The sequence below is a fragment of the Diadema antillarum genome, unplaced genomic scaffold, assembly GCF_040938485.1.
Source record: "Diadema antillarum isolate AM-2024a unplaced genomic scaffold, OU_Dant_1.0 seq00002398_RagTag, whole genome shotgun sequence".
Classification (NCBI taxonomy): Eukaryota; Metazoa; Echinodermata; class Echinoidea; order Diadematoida; family Diadematidae; genus Diadema; species Diadema antillarum.
The window spans coordinates 21,659-43,084 of NW_027273009.1; the positions used below are offsets into that span (position 1 = coordinate 21,659).

Sequence of the window (21,426 nt, forward strand, 5' to 3'; positions counted from 1 at the left end):
AAGGAATCGACCCACATTTTGCCTAAAATGAATTCAGATAATCGGGTAAGAGAAAGATGTTGGTCACACTTCCATAGAGTTTCGTATGGGCATATTTCTGAAGGTGTTCGATTTTGTGATTGTTGCATGCTTGAAGTCGAAACGGTGACATATTCTTAGGCGTGAAAATGTGTTGGAATGTCTTCACAGTCCCACTCATTCATTTACAAAGTGTGCTTGCTTTCCACGTTGTCAGCCGACGTGGTCGCGTCGTCGTCATTGACATTGACATTAAGTCATTACGCGTGTACATCATTATTTTTCTTCTTCTTCTCTTTCTTCTTCTTCTTCTCCTTCTTCCTTCTTCTTCTTTTTTCTTCTTTTTGAAGTTTCTTTTTCCTCTTCTTCCTCCTCCTCCTCCTCCTTCTCCTCCGGCCTCCTCCGTCTTCTTCTGCACTATCCAACAATCCATGCAACACCCCTATGCAGGATCCAACCCAGACAGAAAAGTCTGTCTAGATTCTGGAGTTTTTTTTTTTTTTTTACATTAACGGCTCTCCTCCAGAGCTCTGACTGTAGACAGGGCACGGGATTCTGTGATAGTGTGTGAAGCCAGACGTAACCTGTGGCTGCGGCTGTGCTGTGGCTGCAGAACATATCCCCAACATTGCAACAAGATACAGACTGATCTTTTGGCCAAGGGCCAACCAAATCATCATCATCATCATCATCATCATCATCATCATCATCATCATCATCATCATCTGGTACAGGAAGAAGGCGTTGGCCTGTGCTGTAATTCCCGATCACTGCTTCTTCAAACAGGGGGTGCACTGATATTAAGTTGGTAGGGTGGAGAGATCAGAGAAGCTTAGAAGCTGGTTGCTTTGCTCATGGATGTAGTGAAGGGTTGCTGTTTTGAAAGAATCCTTGTTTGTGTTTAGTGTTTAGTGACTGTCGATGGTAGCTGTACATTCCAATCTGTATCCGTGATAGTTCTTGGAATGAATGAGTACTTGTACAGCAGTTTCTGTTTGTGGTGATTGGGATAAAACTTGTAGAAGATGTACCCAATGTCTACAGCTTTGAAATTGGTTTGGATAAGTTTTGGAATGATGAACTAATCAGGTTCAAGTTTGACGCCACCCCACCTGGCCATGATCCAGTAGAACTAGTAGACGTTAAAGCTAGTGATACAATTGTATTTCTACTTCTACGAGGATGCTCTGCAGGATCCATAAGTAGGATGTAAATGCAGCATGCTGAGGTTTTTAAACTTAGGTGCATACCCTCCTACTGGCAATCCCAGGAGCTAGGAGTGAAGGGGCAGAAGGCAGCAGTTATATATGACCCCAAAATGATACACTTTGATAATTCAAATGACATAAATGCCTTCTGCCCCTAAACTCTGGGATTACCAGATTTTGTATGAATTATTTTAGTTGAATAAATGTTGCAGAAAAAGCTTATTTAAGTGGCCAGATTTTGGTCAGCTTACTCTATAGTCAGATGATTCCTGCTCGAACCCAACTGTACTACTGCACAACCAACACTCATACTTTTTTTAGAACAATACTACTCTGTAATGGGTTCCTGGGATCCCAACCAACACCCTTGACGTTACCCCACTAGAGAACTTTAAAGGGATTATATACAACCCGTATACTGTAGTTTTGGCTGAGACCTACACCTGTACTCTGACTTCAGGTTTCTAACATTTTTAGATGATGTAATGAAAAACCTATTTTGAAATGTGAAAGAGCATGTAATTCCAAGAGGAATTCAACATACATTTGATGAAAATCGGTTTTGAAATGGCTGAGGCATCCAAAACAGAGCAATCCTAATAAAAGATGGGACCTACCTTTTATTACGATCAGTTTGCTTTACTTTGTTCATGGATATCTCAGCCATTTTAAAACCGATTTTCATCAAATAAACGTTGGAATTCCTCTTGAAATAGTATGCTCAATACTATTTCATATGTGGTTTCTTGGTATCTCACAAAAAGTTTAAAGCCAAATCCTTATCTCCACCAATACCATACCATCCCAAAAGAAAGGTATGCAGTCTTATCTTAGGTCAGAGGATAAAATCATGCATAAGAATGTTTGTTCTTCTTTTCTTCTTTCTTTTTTTTACATTTACTTTCTGTGGTTGTCTTGTTCCATTGTTGTCCCCGCCGAACGAGTTTGAGCAGGGGACTATGAAATGGGCTCTGTACATGTGTGTGTGTCCGTGCGTCCGTGTGTCTGTCTGTCTGTCTGTGTGTGCGTCCGTGTGTGATCAAAATCTTCAATTTGCTACTTCTCTGTCATTTATCAGCCAATTTTGATTCTGTTTGCTTTATATGATAGCACTACATTGGAGCTTTGAAAGTTCTACACAGAATTTCAGTTGTGACCTTTGACCTTGACCTTTGACCTATATTGTACATTTTGCTACAAAATGCTACTCCTTCGCCATTTCTAACGCGATTTCGATTCCGTTTGCTTTATGTGTTGGCACTAGGTGAGGGCTTCAAAACTTCTACACAGAATTTTGACCTTTGACTTCTTTGACCTTTGACCTTGATTTTTTACCCATATTGTACATTTTGCTACAAAATGCTACTCCTTCGCCATTTCTAACCAGATTTCGATTCCGTTTGCTTTATGTGATGGCACAAGGTGAGGGCTTCAAAACTGCTACACAGAATTTTGACCTTTGACTTCTTTGACCTTTGACCTTGATTTTTGACCCATATTGTACATTGGCTACAAAAAATGCTACTCCTTCACCATTTCTAACCCGATTTCGATTCTGTTTGCTTTATGTGATGGCACTAGGTGAGGGCTTCAAAACTTCTACACAGAATTTTGACCTTTGACTTCTTTGACCTTTGACCTTGATTTTTGACCCATATTGTACATTGGCTACAAAATGCTACTCCTTCGCCATTTCTAACCCGATTTCGATTCCGTTTGCTTTATGTGATGGCACTAGGTGAGCGCTTCAAAACTTCTACACAGAATTTTGACCTTTGACTTCTTTGACCTTTGACCTTGATTTTTGACCTGTATTGTACATTTTGCTACAAAATGCTACTTCTGGCGGGGACATACAGTATATTACGCACCGCGTAATTTCTACTTTTCCTTGTTCTTTTTTTTTCTACTGCAGATAAGTGAAGATGAACTCACAAGGTTCCAGTCATTACTGAAAGGGTTGACAGAACAGGTAAGATTGTTTTGGGGACTCTTGATTTGTGGACTGCAATGTGATGATGCCTTTATGCAGTACATGTACAATGTACTACACTTGCATCACATAACTGTAGCGCACTACTGTAGCTCACTTGTGGCATCACACGGGCTGTGGTGTGCTGCCTTAATGTGCACCATGTGTTTTCATGACACTCCTTGTGAGCTTGAATTTGTAAGGTTTCCTTGCACAGTTAAAAGGATTAGTTGACATCTTTACTGATCACTATGGAAGAGGTCCATGTCCACACCAAGTGAAAGTCCCCAATGTGATGTTTGTAAATTGAGATTCAACCTGCCTGTATACATGCAAGCATGATGGCAAAAGTACACAATGTTGTCAATGGGTGACCAATAAAGTACATGATCGGAACTTTGAAGGTAATTTGAAATACATAGGATCTGTCCACATACTACAATACTAAGCAACACAACCAGAGCAACAAAGGAACCAGCTCATCATCAAGAGAGGGGATCTTGGCGGAATCAGAGTTTACTTGGCAATATTTCCTGCAATGATAACAAGCGAGTTATTTTTCGGGATGATTGTAATTCCTCCCTCCTGCAGATTTCTGGTGTGGGAAAAGCAATCAAGGCCCTGCTGAAACGGGTTGAGGATGGGGAGCTTTCGACAAGGAAAGGCATCAGTTTTCTGGATGTCAAGCACCATCTTCTCCTGAGGTAGTGTATGCCCTCTCCAGGGATGAACAAGAAAAAGTCAAGTGCTCTTTCATTTTTTGGTTTAAAAAAATTGTGACTCCACATATATTATAATTATTTGAGGTAGGTTACTACACCCTTTCAGTTTATAATGAGAGCATGATTAGATCCACTAGTGTGAGGTATTATGGCTCAAGTTGTGATAGTACATGACATCAATACGTCCATGTATTGTTAACATAATATCTATTTGGTATGCAATGGCAGTTTTGGACAAGAGTGAACAAATTGGGAAGAACCAGAATAATCAACAATGTATAGTGACAACCTGTTTGTAACTGGGCCTGACAAGAAGAGGATTCGTGAGTAGGCTTGTTGCATGTGTGGAGGTTGAAGCGATGATTATGCAGTGAACGTGTAATAGCTGTTGGAGAAGAATGTCTCATTTGTCTTGTCTGAAGGAGAAACCATTTGAGTATGTTGAAGTTAACCAGAGAATCATTCACAGAGATTCCATTTTTTTTTTCAGTGCAAAGAACTGTACAAAGTGTCTTCAGGTGTTCTTATTCGCATTAGATTAGAGAGGGCTACTGTACTATCTGAAAGTGACATCTTTGTATGGCACTGGAGGAATCTTGCTGAAATGCTACCATTATCTGTACATTGTTCCCATTTGTGATATCGATTTAGCTACCTCACAGACCTCAGCTACATCATGCTGCGCAAGGCAAAGGGCGAGAGGATCAGTGGCGATCCCGCTGTGATGAGGCTTGCCGAGAATCGCACTGTGCTGGAGAAGATGCGACCTATAGACCAGAAGCTCACCTACCAGATCGACAAGCTTGTCAAGACGGCTGCGACTGGGGTGCCTGCTGCCAACGATCCCCTGCGCTTCAAGCCAAATCCCGACAACCTTGTTAGCCGAGTAAGTATTGTCATTATCATCATCATCTCCTCGTCCTTCCTCTTCCTCCCTCCTTCTCCTCCTCCACCTCCTCCTCCTCCTCCACCTCCTCTTTCTCCTCTTCCTCTTCCTCTTCTCTTCTTCCTCCTCCCTTCTCCTCCTCTTCCTCCTCCCTCCTCCTCCTCCTCCTCCTCCTCCTCCTCCTCCTCCACCTCCTCCACCTCCTCCACCTCCTCCCCTCCTCCTCTTCTCTTCTTCCTCCTCCCTTCTCCTCTTCCTCCTCCTCTTCCATGTGATTAAACATAAACAATTGATACTTTCAGAAATCAGCTTAAACTGTACCAACATCTTTGACACTCTGTTGACCAAAATATATTTCACTAACCATGGAGTAGCATTTCTCTCTAAGATGTGAAACAATCAACGTCTCTTTCAGCATATTTGCTGATGATAATCACTTGGTTAACTCCCTTGTTTTTGCGTTTGTTTTTATGTTGCTTTTGCTTTCCCCATCCAGCTGCAAGATGAAGATGTCAGTGACACTGATGGTGAAAGTGATGAGGAGAAAACGAAGAAGCCAAAGAAATATGTTCCTCCAAAGGTTGCTGCCATGTACTATGGTAAGTTATTAACCCTTTGTCCCTGAGCTATTTGTTGTTTTACATAGGGCTGACACCTTGTACAACCAGTTTCTGTTAGCAATGGATCACGCGAAATCATTTCATGTGCACCATCTACACTGTAGTTTACAGTCATTAGAGGACAAGTCCGGACCGGTCAAAAGTTAGTCTGACAAGAAAGAAAGTTGTTTTGTAAGCACAGCAGTGAAAACTGTACCAAAATTAGATAAACATTAATTGGATAAAGTTATGAAATTGTGAAATTTGGCTGATTTTCACAAAACAGTTTTTGAACAGTCTGTGTGAATGTGCAAATGAAAGAGCTGATTGTGTCATTACCTCACAGCTTTCTACTTTATAAGCTGTTATTTTCACGTACAGGTGTTTTCGCAAATGCGGAGGTCACAGCCATTTTCGCGAGATGTAGTTTTCGCGAATTGACACCAACGCTATCATTAATGCATTATTAACTGAGTGCATGGCGAAATTTTTGCGTGTTGCTAAATTCCCGATCAAACTGTGATTCACGAAAATAACAGCTTATACAGTATGTAGTTTGTATGCAAAACCTTGAAATTTCCATTTTTTTTTTTTTTGGTTAAAGTGCACTTATGCACCAGCCTTTAGTCCAAGTAAATTAATTATGACTGATCATTATTTTGCTAGGAATACCAGTATGTTTTACATTTTTGTAGCAGAAAAAAATTTGATTTTAGCCAGGTTTGTTGTTGTTGTTGTTGTTGTTTTACAAAATCAAATTTTGAGGTGATGACATCATCAGCTCACTCAGTTGTATATTCACATCAATTGTTCGAGAACTATTTTGCAAAAATTAGTTCATCTTCAGTATTTCATTGCTTCCTTATTTTTAATCTGATTGTGATACAAGTTTCATTGTCATTACAAATTTTGTTGTCCTTTTCTTGGGGGGGGGGGGGGGGGGATAAAGTTATATCTGGTCCAGGATTGTCCTTAATGATGATCTTGGCAACTATGAAATTGCTTCTTATATGTACAAGTGTTCATTACATTTTTACACTATTAAATCAAGGTTTCTTGGAGAGTGCAAAAGACATGTTCCCATTTTCAGAACACAATGTTTCAGCTTTTGGGGTATTCTTATTTTCAGCAATGTCTCCTGACACACATGCTGGAATTGTGTTTAAATCACACTTGGGCTTGATGAGCCATTTTTTTTTTCTCCAAATCCTGTTACAGGTGTTAACTTGGCAATGTCAGGGCTATTGAAATACAAGTATATACATCTAGACAACAGCACTTGGAAATCATGGACTCTGTTTCTTTAATAGTTGCTGATGGGATTTGTGCAGGGACTTTTCAGAAATACATCCAGTAAACTTGTTCTGTTCATAAAAGTTCCATGTAGCAGTTTAAGTCAGATCTTGTCATGTCACTCTTTGTCTGTCCCTCACCGTTGTGGCAGATGGAGACGAGAGCTTGAAGGAGAGACGGGAACGCCAGCTGGAGAAAGCCAAGAAGAGGGCGCTAAGCAGCCAGATGATCAGAGAGCTACGTGGTACGTCACCATATGATTACATAATTTATATATGTGACCCTGCACCACAAAACCAACAAAAAGTCGCCAGACATGGATTTTTAGTTTAGGGCAGATTCTGAAAGAGCAGACTCTAAGCTTTAAAATGATGTATAACTCCATTCAAATGGACTCCCCTAACCTATCTAAATACTGGAAAGAAAGCGCACACTCTGGAAAAGTGTGAACTGAGAAAAGAGGCTCTGAAGTTCAGGGTCTATTCAAGCGCTTAATCTTTACCAAGCCATGCTACGTTAGCTGTGCTATGAAAGGGACAAAACACAGGATGTAAACCACCGGAGCAACAACAATGAAGGGATTATCAGATTAAAGTTGAAATTAAGCATGTTCTATCAACACATTCTGTCCATGATTAATGCCAGCTTTCAAAGCAGTAGATTTATCCTTTCAAAATTTATTGGACTTGAAAGTGAAGAGTGTGTAAAGCATTTCAAGAAATGAAAAGGGGACTCTAAGATGTACCCGATCTTTCTATTCTCCCCCATAATAGGGTTGTAGAAAAACTGCTGAAAACACACTTTCTCATGAATGTTATGATCCCAAACTAAAGAATAATTTTGAAAGATAGCTCTTTCAGAAAATATGAAAAACTCAATATTGACTGGGTTGACCCACTTCACCTCTTTTGAGTCCTCACTTAAAATCAAGGTGTGCGACTTTTTGTTCGTTTTGTGATGCACCGTCACATATGCAGGCAACTCCCATTATAACAAAGTCCTTGGTACCAGCCTTTTTTTTTTCATTTTATCAAATTTTTGTTAATAGGTAAAAGGCCGAAGGTCACTTGAGACTGGATGTGAAACTTCGTATTTGGTGCAAGATTAATTCAGTAACGATGCTGGTACCTCAGTGAAACTTGATGTGTATTTGTATAGACCGCCTCATAGGAGTTTTGGTCTTGAGGTTGTACAAAATATTTCAATGATTATACAATGCATATTCATGGATCTGTTCATTAATAGTTATTATTTTTCTATCTATTTGCATTGACTTCATTTGCAGCTGAGTACTATGATGGACCTGAAGAAGTTACGGTACGTCTCTACATTGTTTTGTTGATTTACTTGTATCAAATAAGGCAGTGCTTGACTTTTTTTAAAACTCAATGCTATGTTGCCTCCCAATATTAAAGGAGGTAACATGAGTATATCTCCAAAGATGCACCGGTATTACTCATCTACACCAAGAATACAATCTTTGTAAGAGCAGTTTTTGTTCATGTGTAAAGGTGTTCATTATGTTTTGTAATAAACTGTGTGCAGTTGTAATTTTCTTATTTCATATTTGTTTGCAATCATTCATTATTATCAGTAATTTATGTGATTACTTGATGTGAATGTCACACTAAAGATGGGATGGGCCCTTTTAAAGAATTCACGGTCATCATCTTTTCAATAAATAGTATTTCTGCGAGTGCTTGCTTCATTATATTCCTGTAAGGATTATGATAATTATTTTTATCATAGGAAAGCTAGGAAAACATCAATACTGCACCTCCTATGTGAGGTATGACCATCATCTTACTAGTTTTTGTGGGATCACATGTGTAGCTTATGACATCAAATGACAGGAATTCTAAAAGTTTTTTTAAAATAATTTTTTTAAGAGGCAAAACATTGAATAAAGTGATTTATCCAGAATGAGTGATGCTTGTCAGTAGAGTGTGCCATCTTCAATTTTTTCGTGAGTAATCTTTAAAGCAAAAAGGCACATGTTGACACATTGGAATGCCAAAACTGCTAATAAAGAGATATGGCAAAATGACTGTGAAGTCTGACTGTACATAATGTACAACTGTATGTTTCACTTAGGAGTATGCCAAGTTCTGTCCACATTGAGCATACTTACAGAAAGAAACACTTGTGATACGAGTTCCATAAACATATGAGTTTGTGTGTTCGTCATGGATACTAAGAAACCAAGTACTGTATGTGCACTCACTTGATTCTCATTTTTAATTTATGTATGTGACAGGAATCCATAGGCCTTCATCGTCTGCGAGAAGATAGGGAGGCCAAGGAAAAACGAGAGTAAGTTTCTATTTTTGCAATCTTCTTGAAGGCATTCCATGAAAATTTCTTGATTCAGACAAGCGTGTCCATTGGTCACTGATGATTATGATTTCCTACATGTGCAAACTGTGGCATAATCTACTATTAACCTGTTAGAGGACGAGCTGAGTTTGCTATAGCAGGCATTTCCTGCAGACACCTGCCCAAGTATACTTAGGACAAGTCTTCAATGGGCTCAACATACTCACGTTAATTTTGGGACGTTTAATGACCCTTTTTGTGAGGTCGTGTATCCAAGAGAATGCTAAGCTGACTTAGGTATGCATTAAAATTAACTTGCCCTGTTTCCTTGTTAAAGATGTTGCTGCATTTCATATGCACATAATATTTTTCTGTGGATTTTGAGGGCTGTGAAATACGATTTGATAATCTCTCTATCAGGGATAAGTGTTCCTTTTTGTACTGAAAGTATAACAAATATATCAAAAGAGACAAACATGAAATGCAAATATAATTAAACAAAAAGAATGGACACTCCTACAGTTGGAAATTTCTGCTTCAAATCTACATGGCTTTTATGTACCATTGTAAGATTTAGATTGTCTCCCTTCTGTTAACCTACACTTGCCCAAATGAAATGTCAATTTATTCATCCAATCAGGTTTGAAGAAGAAAACTTCATGCGCCTCCCAGTTACCAAGAGGGACAAGGTAAGTGACACAGTCACAGCAGTGATGAAGAATATCTTTTCTATAGATTGCTTTCTTTTATCGATACTTTGAATGCATCTGATGATCATATGCGACATCATCACATCCTTCACTGTAACAGTGGTGTTCTTTTATTAGAAAGTTTCATCCTCCACAAGTTTGTGCCATCCCTTTCATATAGTTAATCACTATGTCTTTATTCAAATTCATGAAACACCACTATGTCTTTAGTTATATAAACCTTCTACCGAGAATACCTCACAGTGACTTGTTTGCTGTGGAGAGTGAAAAATTGGCCGTTAGTCAAATTTAGCAACAGAAAGGTCTTTCATCTTTGGGGAAATTGTTTCATGTCAGGTACATGTAGCAATGTATTTTGCAAGTAATCTCTTCTGTCTGCATGTTGTATAGAAGCAATGTGCAATTGTGTTAGTGGATTACACTCTTCTGAGTCAGTTATTCATACCCTTCTGATGGTATTTTGTTTGATTGTATTCAAATGTTGATAGATAAAGATGGTATATGAAACTTCATTTGTCTGTTACGAATTTTGATCAACTGAATTGAAGAAATTGTAAGGAAGTATGTTCATTATGTAATTCTCTGTAAAGTGTACTGTGTGAGAAGCAGTCATTTCCTGTTCAGAAACTCATTTGGTGCCAGGTACCAAGGAGAGTTGCAAATGGCCCCTGTTTGCTCAAAAATTAAAGCTAAAGTTAAGCATGTACGGTGCATGCAAGTAACCAGCTATCAAACCAATTCCTCATCACACAATTCTCAGCAAGCGTCCCGCCGCCTGACCACCATGTCCAGCCTGGACGGGCTGACGAAATTTGACAACATCAGCGCACTGGACAGAGATCTTGATGGAGAGCTAGATGAACCAGTCCGAAAGAGGTAACCCTACGCTGCTCCAATTTATTTGTTTTCTCTTTCTCATTACCTCGTCATGAGAATTACGATATCTGATTGGTCAACAGTGATCTCTGGGTACGTCCGAGCACCCTCCTAAAGTGTATCTTACTGTGTCAAACCAGTGTCAAAGGAGCACTTGAACGCTTCCAAAAGTAGACTTTGCTGTACCATGCCAAGCCAAAAGTGGCCCATTTCCTGATGTCCTCCAAAAGTGTACTCTCTTTCCATTATCTAGATAGGTTGGGAAACTTTACATGTATTGAGTTATACATCATTTCCAGCTTAAAGTGACAGTCTGCTCTTTAGAATCTGTCCATTAATAAATATTAATGTTTGGCCACTTTTTGGTGGTTTGTGATGCAGGGTCACAATGTTTAAGTCCTGGAGTCAAGTCCAGGGGCAGCAGGAGTTATGCTCCCAAGGCGAGACACTCTCCCTCGTAATTCATTGTCTAGTCCTTAGGAGGGGACCCATACAACCGTTGATTCTGTACTGTAGTTATGTCCTGACGAGTATTCTTTGCTTCCACAGCAGCCATGTGAAATAATTCATAAACTAAACTCTGATTTGCACAAATAAAGTCTTGAAATTTGCCAAAGAAGGCTCATTTAATGATTATCCATCAGTCTTTACTCCCCCTTCTTTTGAGTGACTGACCATTTGCAACACCCTTTTCTCTCTTCTTTATTCCTTTCTATCTGGTTGTACATATCTGCAGGAGCAAAGCATCCAGCAAGGTAAGCATTGATAAATTCACTTCTTTTTTTTGTCACTCTTCTGTTGAATGCAAGAAATCATCAGTCTTTTATTTTACATCCTATCACTACTAAATGGACTGTTGTTCATGGTCATTAAAGGACAAGTTCACCTTCATAAACATAAGGATTGAGAGAATGCAACAATATTAGTAGAACACATCAGTGAAAGTTTGAGGAAAATTGGACAATCGATGCAAAAGTTATGAATTTTTAAAATTTTTGTGTTGGAACCGCTGGATGAGGAGACTACTACAGCTTGTGAGTCATATGCGTACAACAGTATAAAGAAAATGTAAAAGAAAATTCAACATATTTTCACTTTTTTCGCATAATAAAAGAGTATTTGACTTGCCTCTTTCTAAAGGCAGGGGGAATAATATTACCCATAACATTTGTCGGTAACGAGTCAGGGGAATGTGTACTTTTTTCAAAAGATGGCATTTTGTGAAATTCTCTTTATATTTTCCTTATATTGTTGTACGCATGTGACATCTAAGTTATTCTTACACTGCAGTAGTCTTCTCATCCAGCGGTTACTGCACAAAAACTTAAAAAATTCATAACTTTTGAACAGATTGTCTGATTTTCCTCAAACTTTCAATGATGTGTTCTACTAATATTGCTACATTCTCTCAATCCTTATGTTTATGAAGGTGAACTTGTCCTTTAACATCGTTTGCTTGTAGAACTTTAACTGTATAGGGGACAATTCATCAAAGTAAGCACACAGTATGTTATGTTTGGTGTTTTACATTCAATGTTTATAGAGTTCAGCCTAAATTGATACATATTTCAGACAATTGCCATGCAGAACATATCCAGAATGTTATATCTATTTCAGGAAAGTTGATCTTTTAAATCTTACACAGATGTTCCTTTGTCTTCTGTCCCCAGATCCGAAAAGCGAACAAGAAGAAAGCGATCAAGGCCCTCAAGAGGAGGCGGAAGAAGTTTTTCTGAGTCCAGCTTTTGTATCGGAACATGCAGATGCTGCATATTGTGAATCATTTGACCCCAAATTTGTGGAGTTACTCTTCACGTCTATTAGTATGTAAGAACAGTACAGGTTTGAATATCAGTGACTTAAGGGCCACAAATGTATGCAACCAGTTCTTGCATTTGATGAGAATAGATGACTACCGTAACCCTTTCCATGCTGCATCAATTTTCTGTCCATAGGTATGTGTATGAAATTTGTGCATATTAAAAATTCATCAGCACAGAGAGAGTAGACCCTGATTGCAGCTCAGACCAACATTGTTCACCTACTGTGAATATTCTAGTACTTTATGCCCTGCAATTCTTTATATTCTTGATGAAATTGCACAGTTTTAACCGAACTTTTTTGATGTTTGTTTTTTATTGTGACATGTAGTTTCTATTTCATTACAGCATTTTGTTTTATTGAAAGTAGCAGCCAACTGCTGTAGATCCTACTGGAGGCTTTTATCTCTGCGAGTGCACTGAACAATTATGATACAACATGTAATCTCTAGTTTTGAAGAAATGTACAGTACAGTTGTAGGGGTAGGCACAAACAGCAGACAGTGGGTGATTTCAAGTTCGGTGCTAGTGCTAGTGCTAGTGCTAGTGCTAGCCCCCAAATAACAGCGTTAAATCGAGCTCCAACACCGACGGTCAGATTAACGAGGCGATACCGATCAAAATTATCGATCACCAGCACTAGGTGTTGGAATCGCAGCACCGCGAGCTCTGCGGGAATTGCGCGACGAAAAAAGTGATGGCGTGTCATTACAGTCAAATACTAAAAAATGTAGCTAAAATTGCTTAGTTGTAGACATATAATGAGGAAGATGGATTAAAATGCCACAAATTTCATCACTTCTTCAAAACACAATTATCCTTATTTTGCTCTCAGGCTCAGATTATAGAGCCATGTTGAGAGTGTTCGTGTACGTTACCTGGGCGACACTGCATTAGCATAGACTTTGCACGTAAAACGTGCATCTATTACGGACTTGAATAAGAGTCTCGCACTGGCAACGCTAACACCAGCACCGAACTTGAAATTACGAAAATGTTAATCCCTAGGGGCTAGTGTTGGTCAATGGTGAAAAATCATGTAAATCGCTAACACAAACGGCGGAGCTCGGTTCAGCAGACGACATTCAACACCGAGCCCAGCACCAGCAACCGGAAATACGTCATAATTTTGCGGTCAAATCTCAACACCAACGTGATTTCAAGTTCGGTTTTGTCGCCGGTGCTAGTGCTGAGATAGCACTAGCACTAGCACTAGCACTGAACTTGAAATCACCCTCTGTATCCTGAAATTTACAGCCACCACTTCCCAGTGCTAAACAGAACATTTATATTGTGATTCCATGTAAGGGTAGGTGATAAAGAGGATATAACAGATGAAATACCTTTAATATCTGAATATCTAAATTTACTGTGCTGTACAGTGATATGTACCAAGCATATGATATTTTCTTCTTTTTTGTTGTTGTTGTATTATTAGTAGTATACAATGTTTTCTTACAGAGGGGACTACTGTAGAATACAAATAGCTGTGTTACATAAAGCAACATTGTGAGAGTATCAAACTGTATTTTGTTACATGCACAAACATCCACATGCAAAGCCCAGATTCAACGCTAAAAAATGATTTCAAATTACGAATAGGTTCTGAGGCAGTCTTTACTGTCTGGTGGTCATGTCGGATCTCGCCCTTCACTGGATGGAATATAAAGTGCCATCCACAAAAATATAAATGACCAGATTTTGACTTGTGGCACTCTCATCTTTCAATAAGAAGCGACATTTCACTTTAATTTCAGAAATAGCCAATCACTGCTGATAAATTGGTGTTAATAGCCCGAAGCCTATTACAAAGGAAATCTCCTGGGTTCTGTGTGTGTCGTCATATGTATCTGAATCCCATATCAAATGGGTCGATTCTGGCTGATTTGATATGAATGGATGTACAGTAAGGAAATAAATTTTGGCATCAGCATGAAATGACAAGTACACCCCAGTTATAAATAGCCATTCGCTGAAAGAAATTATTACTTTGTAAAGTTGGGTCTCGATAGTACATGTATCTACTTGTAATACCCAGCCCAAGTAAACAGCAGTAACACTTGTGATTGTCACTACCATATCATACTTGTGTTCTGTACTGTCCTGTGTTACCTGATGTGAAACATTTTTTTTCTTTCTTTTTTTTTGGTTTGTTCTGTTTCGTTTTCCACTTTCACAGATATGGATTCTTTGTATACAAATTAAAATATTTGTAGACAAATAAATCTGCATACATTTGCTGTTATCACTCACATACACATACATGTATAATACTTTTTGTAGAAATGAGTCCGAAATTTGAAATTATTGTATGGGGCACATGTGCCCTTTAATATTTGCATGTAATGGTACTTGCCTGAAAAATTTATATATTTCTTTTTTAATTTTGTCTACCCATGCTATCTGGCTTAAATTTTGTGAAATTACTATCTTTTAGGTGTGTGTGGGATTTTGGTGCGAGTAGGTCACTGCCCTAAAACCCTTTTATAATTCAAATTCTTTATATTTTCACATGAGGCCTTTCCACAATAAGAATTTTCAGTTGGTCAGATTGTATTAGTACGGTATACAAAGGTGAGTGTTACAAATGGAGTAAAAGAAAGGTTACACTAATAGATTTTTTTTTCGTTGTTGGGTTTGTTTGTGTGTGTGTGTGTGTGTGTCATTAGTTTCATGTACTCCACATTTTTCCATTCAGGTCTTGAATCTTGTAAGACAATGAATGCAAATGCTACAGTCAGCTGGCATGGAAATCAGGGTTGCCTGTTAAATGGTGTTGGTTTTTTGTTTTGTGGCCAAAACCAACTCCCGGCCCTGGTAAATAACACTTGTACATGTATATCTTCATCATATTTCAGGAGTTTTATATGTACATTTGTACATACTGTAAAACATGATATAGCGCGGCATGAAATTTTCGCGAATTGGAGCCAACAGCCTTTTTCGTGGCATGAAATTTTCGCGAATTGCCACTGGCGTTCAATGCATGTAGTGTAGACAAAAACTTTCGCGTGCATTTTAATTTCACGAATTTTGGTGCTCGCGAAATTCGCGAAATTAAAATGCACGTGAAAATTCCTCGTTTTACAGTAGTACGGATTGTTGAAGTTTTGTGATGACTTTTGAGGCCTATTTTAACTGGCAATACTTGTACTGTACAATACAATTAAAAATCAGTGCACACACATACACAAATGCTCGCCAACTCAATTTTCTAACAACACAATGCTGGTGCATACAAATAACAAATACATCATAGTTCTGTAGACCACTGACAATTACAAATTGTAGATGCTGTTCAAACAGAAAAAAAGGAGCATTTTTTAATATTTTGACGGAACTTTTAAGCACACTGGCATGAAGGCACTAATGACATGGGATTCTGTGCACAAAATATTCAGCCTGCAAGTCAGAAGTTAAATGGAATTGCATTTCAAAATATCTGCACTGACCGCTGACACTATCCAACTTTACTTAATAATCGCTAGAAATATTCATTAAATGCCATTCAATGAAATGAATTAATCACCATGAAACTCTGTTGAGTTCGACAAATGTTTGGCAACGGCTCAAAACAGTGCAATTCTACATAATGTTGCCAGTTTGGAAGGGGGTGGGGATTCTCAGAGGAACAACACAAAGTTTGAGCAAATTCTGCTCATAACTATTAAAATTATGTTGTTGTTTTTTTGAAGCTGTGGTTAATCAAATACAAATTGACAATTTCATGATGTCAAATGCAAGCTCATCTCATTTGCCATGTATACTGTACATGTACTATGAAATAAACAATACTCATTTTTCCCATCAAGTAAACTTCCAATTGTACATGCATCCTTAATACAATTGTAAATGATTCGTTATGCAATCTTTGCATGGGGGGGGGGGGGGGGATCCATCATCAAAATGAAAAACACACCAAAAAAAGAAAAGATTTAGTACTTTTAGGCACAAAGCATATGACAGGTGAGCTCATATGCTACACAGAATTATCAACTCCTGTATGATTGGTAACGGCTTTAAAATGTCATAACTTTCTTATCTCTAGTCAGAATGTAGTTGCACTTTCACAATTCTGCCCCCCCCCCCTTGTCATCGGCAACTCACTTTCTGTCAGGGATGGCCGTTTTCAGACAAAAGCATGAATTCAGGTCTTCCATGTCGTAAAGTCATCACATAAAAGTCTTTACATAAATCTGAGAATGGCCAAAGTTGCTCATATGTAGCTATGAGAGACTTTCAAATCCATTTCATGAAGTCTCTCATACAAAAAGCATGTCTTATGAGTGAAAAGTCTCTTGTAAGACTTTCATGAAAACAACTGCATCTTCATATACTGTAGATGTATATCAGGTTCTCCCATTTAGCTAGCATCCCCGTTCGTTGCCTCTCTACTACGAGTATCTAAACAAGATATCTTGACTGAAGTTCTAGAGATCTTATTAGATTTACACAGTACCCGGGCAGGGTTGTACCCCTTCTCAGGGCCACCTGTACCATTCAAACAACTGACAGTGGGTTCGGAAGGATATGAACATGTTCAAAGTTCACAGACAACAAATAATAAAAGATTGGTGGACAAGAAGCAACAGAAATACAAGTAGCTCTGGCTCAGGTGAGCTCAAAATACAGTGCACTCCCGTTACAACGAACACGGTTATAACGAAATTTCGTTATAACGAAGTAAATCTTCTGGTCCCAAAATTATCAACATTAAAGTCTATGGTGCAAAATTCGCTTATAACGAACACGGTTAGAGCGAAATTTCCGTTATAACGAAGTCTTTTCCGAACGCCACAGACAAAGAAAAACAAAAGAAATGTGTTCCGTTATAACAAAATGCGAATGGCTTTCGAAAATGCGTAGCGGAACAAGCATTTATAGCGTCTCTGCATGGGTGAACGCTCCACACCACTGTGTGTTCGCTCCTTGTGTCACGCACAGTTTTTGAAGGGAACTTGTGTTTATTATTGTAATACAGTTATCCCATCACATTTCACATAGCTTTCCAGTATATGATGAGTATTCAGCAAACAGATATATACGTGGTTTCCTTGTTTTCGTTATATTGTATTTGTTCGGTTATAACGAAATTTCGTTATAACGAAAGAAAACTGCCGGTCCCGAGCATTTCGTTATAACGGGAGTGCACTGTAGAAGAGATTCACATTTGGCTTGTTTTTTACTTGCAACAATACTATCAAAACTTAGTACAAATGTAGACTGAAAACATGTAAATGGATATATCACATAAGCTGTATATTACAGTAATGCACTTGTTGCAAGTTGCAATGAAACAAACATCAAGTAGGCAAAAATTAATGTAAGCATACAAATCCATGTCTGAACATCTGTAGATTTCAGGTTCCTCTAGAACAGATTAACAAGACCTAATACAGGTAGCATGTTCATGGTGAATTTCATTTTAACAAGCATGATACCTGTGATACAGACACAAGGCATAATTGACATTGAGTGCACACACAGTACATGGATAAGTATGTCAGTTGTAGCACCATACCAGTGAAACGAACACAGCACCTGTACACACACTGATACATGTTATCACTATTTCACCATAATTTCACTGTTTGACAACATAATTTTCACACACTGACACGCAAAATGTATTCCACCAACATTTTGTATATTTGCGATCATTCTGTGAGTCGAGACTGGCAAAGCATTTTTCGTGGAGTATTTCAGCACAAAATTCTCTTCATTGATATTGCTGATGATTTTTGCCAGGAAGCGCATCAGCGCCTTCAATAACGTCATTACGTTGCAAGATAAAACACCAAGAGGGGGAAAAATCGCAGGGAGTATGGGTGCCTAATCCTTTCCCTATCCTACCCCCAACAAATACCTACACACCTTTTTTTCACACATGAAGTCAAATGACGATAGGCAATTCATTAGTGCATTTGTGTGAGGCTGTCTACTAACTCCTACATGTATTTCCCCTGTAATTTCCCCACTTTTAACCTTTGTAAACATGTGAGCATCAAATGAGTTGTTCGTTTTTTCTTCTCCCTTTGGGTGTAAAGGGGTTGGGGTGGACCACTGAAATATCCTTAACATTCACACAGGGAGCAGGCAGGAAACTGCATTACGTATACATGACAAGAGCTTAATTATGTTTCTATTGCATGATCAATTCTCTACAATAACACTTAACCGCATACACATGATATAAAAGTCTAGAGTCAAGCACACGGTTGCCAATCGTATGTATAGAATGTGTCATTACAGTACACAGATAGCATTTGATAAAACTATGCACTGGAAACAAATCCCTGAAGTTATCAAAGAAGAATGATGAAACTATTTCAGAATTCAAAAAGTTAGTCATCATCAATTGCATTACTTAAGCTCTAATCACATACATGTAGGCTATTCATAATTTCGTACAGGCATAGTCTCATTGGAATAATAAGCTGAATAAAAAGGAAAAAAATCTAATGCTTGTTAGATATTATCTATGGCAATGTTCAACTTTGTAACACATTTCAGCATGCAAGGGATAATTAGACTTTTGGTTAGTAGAGTTAGCAGTAGGTAAATGTATATCACATTACTCGAAACATTGAAGACCACACATTTGGAGTAAAAGTACAAATATAGGTCACAGCCTACATGAGAGAGAACCACTCAAAGTCAAACCGTTTCCACTGGGTGACTATTGCAAAACACTTGGGCAGTGTCTTGCAAACTTACGCTAGATTGATTACGCTGATTACGCTAGATTTTTACAATGTACATTAATGCGACATCAAAGAGTCTTTCGCTTGTTCTAGCAGTGTGGCACATAGGCCTACACTTTGTAGACGATTTTTGTTTTCTTGCCTCCACACCACAAGGGTGGGTAAAAGAGGCACTCATCTGATTTGGGGGCAGTCTAATCCATGTATGTTCCCAATCCCTTTACCTGGCTATGAGGTGAAATTACTGGTAGATTTTTGTGATAGCATGCCCATGCATATGTGTACACTACTGGAAGTGTTAATGATGCCGACAAGATTTTGGCAAAGTCCCAACAAGGTCAAAGATCAAAGGTCACTGAACATTGTCCATCAAATGTCTTTTTCTAGCCATAACTTCCAACTGACCACATATGTCCAATGATTTATGTAACTTGGTGGGACAAATGTATATACATGGCCATTTGCTTTACAAAAATTTAAATGACTGATGAAGAGTCAAAGGTTACTGGTCTATGTAATCACTGTACTTGACAGAAAGTCTGTCTTTTTCAGACATGACTTTAGCTACAAATATCCAAAGCCAGTATAAATTTGGCAGGAAGGATAGTTACAATAAAAGTACAATCATTTAAATGAAATGACAGCATTTAAAGGTAACCTACAACTACATAATTATGTCATCATTAAGCCATATATTTGGCTAGAAATGTCCAATTTGCAAATCCTCCAAATTAAGCTTTGAGTGTAATTTTTCAGTTGTTAAAATTGGCAAGAGTATCCAGAAATTGTCATCTGACATTATAGACAGAAATAAGTTGAAGTCTTTCCTTTTTGCACAAATTTCAATGCATATTTAATCCTCAAAGTCAGAGGTCATTCCCATGCAAACAGGTGGACGAATCACAGTACGAGGCATGTTGAAGTTGACTTGCTCTCATTTTCTAGCCTGGCTATCTTTTGACTTCACATCACCTTCAGCAAAATAAGTAACATATGTTTTCATACTACAAAAATAACCTGGACATTGGAAAGTTCTACACAGACAACCTTTATCTCTGCATGACAATGCCTCAAGATTATTCTTTATCCTTGCCTGATCAAGATGAACAAAAATATTCAATCTTTGCTGTACATACAATATTTCATTCATATAAATTATGTACAATTCAATGATGCACACACTTAAGTAATCATGAAAACAGAATATTTATATGTGATATCCAACAACTTACAACGATCGCTTCAGATACACTGCTAAATGAGACTTCACTTCTTAGAGCACACACTAAATTGCAAAAGAGATAATGATTAAATGGCCAATTCTTATGATCATATCTTCAACTGTAAGCAATCAAGAGAAGGTGGCTGAAAGTTGATCTGTGCTGTATTTCGTAACACTACAAAAGGCCAGGGTCCTTGTAAATACGGCATCCTTGAGATAACTTTTTAACTATGACAATATCAACAACTGTACGAGCTGAAATTTTCGCAGTGGTTTTATTTTCGTGAATTTCGCGAATCGCCTTTGAACCGCGAAATTAACAACACGCGAAAATGTCCTCCGAGTAGCAATTCGCAAAAATATCTGCACGCGAAAATTTCAGCTAGTACAGTACTTTGGCAGCAAGCAGAAATTCTGAGAACTGAGCGGATACTGCCATATCCTGCTGCTCCAAACAGGAATGTACTTCGCTAGTACCCAGTAAACTACTTATGGAATAAATGGGGCATATCAACACACAATTGCAAGATCACTCAACTATAGACTAAATTTAATTTGATGGATCTCTATGCACAACACAGGATGGCAAACTGCCTTTTGGATGGAAATGAGTTATCATACAGTCTCCACTGTTCAATAGGGACTCAAGGTTATCAATGGGAACACTACTTTTATGGGACAATATTGCAATAACTCATGCGAAGCTTATCTTCTATCATTAATTTTTACAATTTAAATGGGATCAGACTGTGGTTACTCAGGACATTCTTTTAGCATATAATAGAAATTTGTATAAGATTCATCTTAATAAGGGGAAAAAAACCATTATGAATCTGTGACAAATGTAGCCACGAGTAATAAAAAAAAAAACTTTCCCTAGCATTGAAAACTATTCATAAGAAGGCATATTCAACCATTGTTGAAGATTACATGTACCTAGTATTGCTAGACAATGTATTAAATAGTCCACTGACATACTGTGAAGCCCAGCCTAGCCCTGCCACCTGCCAACCACATTACAGGGTGAATTTTGAGCCTCTTTTATCTTGGATAGTTGCTTTGTAGGGACAAAGATGTTAC

The 21,426-nt window shown here is 38.2% G+C and overlaps 1 protein-coding gene across 1 annotated transcript; it reads left to right on the top strand.

Annotated features, from left to right (window-relative positions):
* The first annotated feature begins 27 nt into the window (after positions 1-27).
* On the top strand, positions 28-12,619 carry LOC139714723 (neuroguidin-like). The gene is made up of 12 exons (XM_071626399.1): positions 28-45; positions 3,142-3,198; positions 3,790-3,902; positions 4,572-4,806; positions 5,303-5,405; positions 6,850-6,942; positions 7,984-8,015; positions 8,956-9,011; positions 9,655-9,703; positions 10,485-10,600; positions 11,337-11,355; positions 12,271-12,619. The coding sequence occupies exons 1-12, from the start codon at positions 28-30 to the stop codon at positions 12,334-12,336; spliced, it is 957 nt and encodes a 318-aa protein (XP_071482500.1). The 3' UTR covers positions 12,337-12,619.
* The last annotated feature ends 8,807 nt before the right edge of the window (positions 12,620-21,426 follow it).